Source organism: Lotus japonicus, chromosome 3 (assembly GCF_012489685.1).
Source record: "Lotus japonicus ecotype B-129 chromosome 3, LjGifu_v1.2".
In the NCBI taxonomy this organism is placed as follows: Eukaryota; Viridiplantae; Streptophyta; class Magnoliopsida; order Fabales; family Fabaceae; genus Lotus; species Lotus japonicus.
In genome coordinates, this window is record NC_080043.1 from 13,843,599 (window position 1) to 13,848,513 (window position 4,915).

The 4,915-nt window shown below is 34.4% G+C and overlaps 1 protein-coding gene across 1 annotated transcript; it reads right to left on the bottom strand.

Moving 5' to 3' along the window:
* Positions 1-382: 382 nt before the first annotated feature.
* Positions 383-3,814, bottom strand: LOC130747519 (F-box protein SKIP5). Its single transcript, XM_057600484.1, has 5 exons — positions 3,596-3,814; positions 2,350-2,494; positions 2,189-2,267; positions 1,240-1,298; positions 383-934 (listed from the first exon to the last, which is right to left on the bottom strand). The coding sequence occupies exons 1-5, from the start codon at positions 3,762-3,764 to the stop codon at positions 580-582; spliced, it is 807 nt and encodes a 268-aa protein (XP_057456467.1). The 5' UTR covers positions 3,765-3,814; the 3' UTR covers positions 383-579.
* Positions 3,815-4,915: the final 1,101 nt, after the last annotated feature.

Below are 4,915 nucleotides of genomic sequence, written 5' to 3' on the forward strand. Positions count from 1 at the left end.
AGCAACCCTCATTATCGGAGGAGACAAATGGGCTTGGATGCCTGGATTTGAAAGTGCTTTGATGGATTTCTACTCACAGCGTCGGGTATATTTCTCGACAACTGGTGACTAAACATGTTCATTCCCGCCAATTGTCAGCTTTTATTTATTTGCACTTCTGTTAAAAAGAGTGATTTCTAGTGGCTTCGCAGCAATGAGTGGGGAGTTTGACACCACAAAAATGCAAGCATAAAAACAAAAGCATATTATACCTATAAAAAAGATAAGTCATATCCACTAAATACGACTCACACAACAATTGTTTTTAAAACGTTCACTAATTTGATAACTTTTCATAAAAGTTAAACCATTTTGTCCAAATCAACCAAATTTAGACGACCCATTATTTAAAGATCACAGAAATTTCAACTTTTGATACATATGTAACCCATCCAAATGGTACATAACAAGAATAGAAAAAACACCGGTAAAAGATTAATCATAACTATAGTGACTCCTAAAATAAATTACAGACAAGTCTAGCCGTCTAGGTAACTAAAAGAACAGATGATATCACAAGGCTTGTGATGACCACTTTGGTCACATTTGCTCCACATCAAACCAGAAAAGAAGCGAAGTTCGGGCATAAATCACTCGGACTCGTTGCAGGGCCAGATCCCCACTTGTCACAACAGCTTTGGCACCTCCTTCAATGCGGGTTTGAGAAACAAACACACCATCACCACCACCATTGCTCTTCGTTTGCGATGGAAGCACCTCACTGCTATTCGCTGTGCTCACAATGGGGCATGAAAGAAAATCCAGGGGATTAGATTCACATTGTAGAATGCATCCATCAACAGTTAGCCTTCCCTTTCTATGTAGCAAGCAGCAACCAAGCTCTGCCTTCACAGTCAGGTTTGCTAATTTGCAGGTGGAAAGGAGCTCCAATGCACTGCTCAGACAACAAGAAATGCGCATACCATGCGTTGCAGAAAATGAAACATTTCAGTGGTACTTTTCAAGGAGTTTTTTTCCCGGCTGCTGGATAATGGTCATTGAGATGGTAAACTCTATAAAAAGTTACATCCAGTGATAGACAGAGATGCCTTTATGATGAACCAACATTCATAGAATGAGGCTCAGAAGCATTCTGTTTGGCCAGGAATCTTATCCATTGAAATCCAGCAGCATGGAGGTGACTCCTAGTTAGCACTTCAAAAGTTTATTACACAGAATCAAAATGTAAAGAATGCAAACCTGTCTGAACCTCGCGAACAAATGAGCGTTGTGTCATCTGGAAGTTCACCTGCACCAATCTGAACAAAGAACATTGATTTTGGGATAGCAAATATGGAAATAATTTCCATCACCAATTATCAGTAACAGTCTGCTACTCTGTTTTAGGTCTTTTTTATAAAATCTTCTGACAGTTCTGAATTTTTTTAAGAAAATCAAGGTAAAAAAACATGTTTGAAAATGTTTTGGCATCCTATTTCCTCTCTGCTAGGATTGGAAGTCTGAGAATCATCTTCCTAGAAAGAAGGCTTCCAAACATGTCATCAGCCTCAGAATCATTTCATGGATAATGATTAGTTGCAGAAAGAAGTAGCGCTGTTTATTCTCCATTGATGTGGTTCTATTGTGACTGCAATTGCATTGGACTCAGCAAATTCTTCTTTTTGGCACTGAAGTCTGAACAGTTCTTGCAGTGCTTGTGTTATGACTGCATTTCTAAGGTTCTAGTCATTATGGTCTCTTAATAATCCTCTAATGAAAGCAATTTCCAATTTCAGGGATATTCTTTCCCATCACCCAAATGAAAGCAATTTCTCAACAAGTGTTCATCATTACATCTAATCCACAATGTATAGATTCAATAAGTTCATTCATTGGTAGGCCCTCTATGACCACCATAAGCCCTAGCTGAGGCTAGTCGGATGCTCTGACCATGGAATAGGACAAACCCTCCTCTCCCCCTAAACTTTGGTCTACTGAAAAAGAGAGAACTTACATGTATTGTACTCATATGTAAGAAAAATGGTAAAAATCCTAAAAACAGATGAATCTCTTTCCACGGAAACTCTATTCCAGAAGAGCAAAGATTTAACAATCACTTAAAATATGCTCCAGTTTGTTAATGTCACTAGGCAGCTAACTATTTATTAGATTCTCCCACCACCATATACAATAAGTGTAGATAACTGACCAAGCAGAGTGGTTTCTTTATTTGAATGTTTGAGGTATGATGACTTCCACCAGCTGCTATTAAAATAGTATCCCCCGGTCTGTAAGAAAAAAAGCGGCAATCAGAACCACAACCTGAGGAAAAATCTGAAATGATACACAAATAACATTAACTTTGCATGCCTTGAAGCAGAAACAGCAGTTTCAATATTTGGGAAAACACCAGGTTGAGATAAGTCTTTGACTGATCGATCTACACGCAGCCACAGGCGAGGATGACATGCCAAGTAATTCCATCTGTGGCAAACGAGTGCGGTATTAAAGCGATCTGCAAACTCAATAGCAGCTTTGTGATGGGAAATGCTCCACTATATGTTATTTGTTCCTTTTATAGTATTTTTAATGAAAAAAAAAGCTTAATTAAAGAGAAGATCCAAGTACATTGAGAGAAAGGATAAAGTACACTCTAAAACAAGCAAACATAAAAAAAAAAAAAAAAGAAGAGCAAGTGAAGAAAACTAAGAATGCAGCAGAGCAGCCACCTGCTCTATCTTTCTACAAACAAGTGATTGAAATATTTTTAAAACACACTATATTGTGCCAAAGTAGAATAACTTGGTACCATTGGCCAAAATGAAGCAGTTACTAAAGGAAAGCACCATACTCATTTAAGCTGAAAATGCCAAGACAATATTTTCAGACCTCAAATTTTGAAAATTCAATCCCTAATCTCTTTTTACGTGTGCAGCATATCTCCCAAAGCACCAAGGGATCTCTTCTCTGTTCTCCTAAACCATACTAAATGAAACCCCATAATTTTTTCCACCATCTTTTGAAACAGTCTAATACAAAAAGTGAGACAAAATAGAGGGGAACACTCTGCAAGTAAGATTGAGCAACAGGAATCCAACCACTCAAGGAGTAGAAATCCCTCTTCCAACAGTTCACATGCTAGGAAATCTTGTGAAGACATGATTCCAAAAGAAAGTAGCCTAAGAATTCGAAAAGCCACTGCGGAATTCGAGTAGGTAGTGATTAAGTAGTCAAATTTCCTTCACAGGCTTTATTAAACTAAGCTACTCCCATGAGATTAAATATTCTACAAATATCCAAATTTATGCTCCAAAGTTTGACATAATACCTCATCATCACACTTGGTTCAAGCCTAAAATTCTACTATGTTAATTTAATGATTTCTCAAATGACAACAAAATGCAAACAATGCTAAACACCAATTAGTAATAATCCTTAAACATATATAAAAACCCCCAATTTCAAAACCTAGTCCATGCGGTAAAATACTAAATCCCAAAAAACACATCAAAATGAGAAAATTTGACAAAACAAAAATCTGGGTATTGTTGAATTGAAGTAAAAGATTGAAAATTTAATGGGAGTATGTAAAAAAGGAAAGAAGGTTGGTTTGTACCTGGAATAGGGGGGAGGAAGCTGAAGATATGCATAAGACAACCATCATCGAGATTATTGATGTGAGAAGAAGAAGAAGATGATGAAGATGAAGATGAAGATGAAGAGGTTCTTTTCCTTTGCCATCTCTTCCCTTGTCTCCGATTATCTCTGCTATTTTCTTCCATCATTCACCCTCGTGCTCCTCTCGAGTCTGAATCTTTGCCTCCTCCTTACACTTATAAGGCTAGGGACCCGCGAGTACCATGAACCATAAAAAACCGGTTCATCGAACCATACCCTTAACCGGTTCAATTCGGTGTACGAAAGAACAACCATAGTAACGAAGAGTTTAATTTCTATGCACAAACGGCATAAGCATGTGCATCATCCTTTTCTCATTGAAGAATAACCCTAAATCCCTAAATTAAAAAATATTCAATTGAAACTACTATACATAGTAAATGTGTGTGTTGTTTAGTGTAAATTTTGTTTAGACAGTTATTTAATTGAATTCTATCATGTTAGAAAATATATTATTATTTTAATTAAAATTTAAAACGGAAGTTACTATCTGATCATGCTCATGACACATATTACACCACGCCACCCTCAACGACCAAGGATGTTGCTCAAAAATCATATCTATATATATATATGAAAATAAGGTTTTATTCTAGAAGGTCTATGACACATGGCACCTCCATATTTATCCATTTTCCCTCCAAGAAAAAAAAAATTCATTCTACTTTTTTGTCACAACATACAATCATGACTCACCCTATTTAATATCATTTAATGTAATTCCAATTTTTATGTAACCTTTATTTAAAAGTTCAAAAATATTTTAAATCCTTTTTAATTTAATTATAACAGCAATTAATGTTTTAATTTTTTAATATTTAAAATATTTAATTTCGATTTTTTATATAACCTTTACTTGGAATTATATTTGAAAACATATCAAATATGATAAGAAAAAAATTAAATTCGAAAATAAAACAAAAATAATCACAATTCGGAAAAGAAATACTTCTTAATTTATTTTCAACGTAATTATTATTTTAATTTTTCATGTGTTACGAAAGTACAGATTTTCAATATTTAATATTGAATTTAATTTCAATTTTTTATGTAACCTTTACTAGGAATTTTGTTTGAAAATATATCTAATATAATAAAATAAAAAATTGAATTCGAAAATAGAACAAAAATAATAAAAAATCAGAAAATAAAATCAATTTAAATCCTTTTTAATTTAATTTTCAACGTAAATGTTATTTTAATTTTTCAATCTATATCTATATATATATGAAAACAAGGTTTTCTTCTAGAAGACCTA

What these genes read in the sequence shown, in the direction of transcription:
- LOC130747519 (XM_057600484.1), bottom strand. Translation starts at nt 3,764, where the DNA reads ATGATGGAAGAAAATAGCAGAGATAATCGGAGACAAGGGAAGAGATGG. An exon ending in CTTCCTCCCCCCTATTCCAG is followed by an intron (nt 2,495 to 3,595) that starts GTACAAACCAAC and finishes TTGAGTTTGCAG; the next exon opens with ATCGCTTTAATACCGCACTC. An exon ending in ACTGCTGTTTCTGCTTCAAG is followed by an intron (nt 2,268 to 2,349) that starts GCATGCAAAGTT and finishes TTTTTCTTACAG; the next exon opens with ACCGGGGGATACTATTTTAA.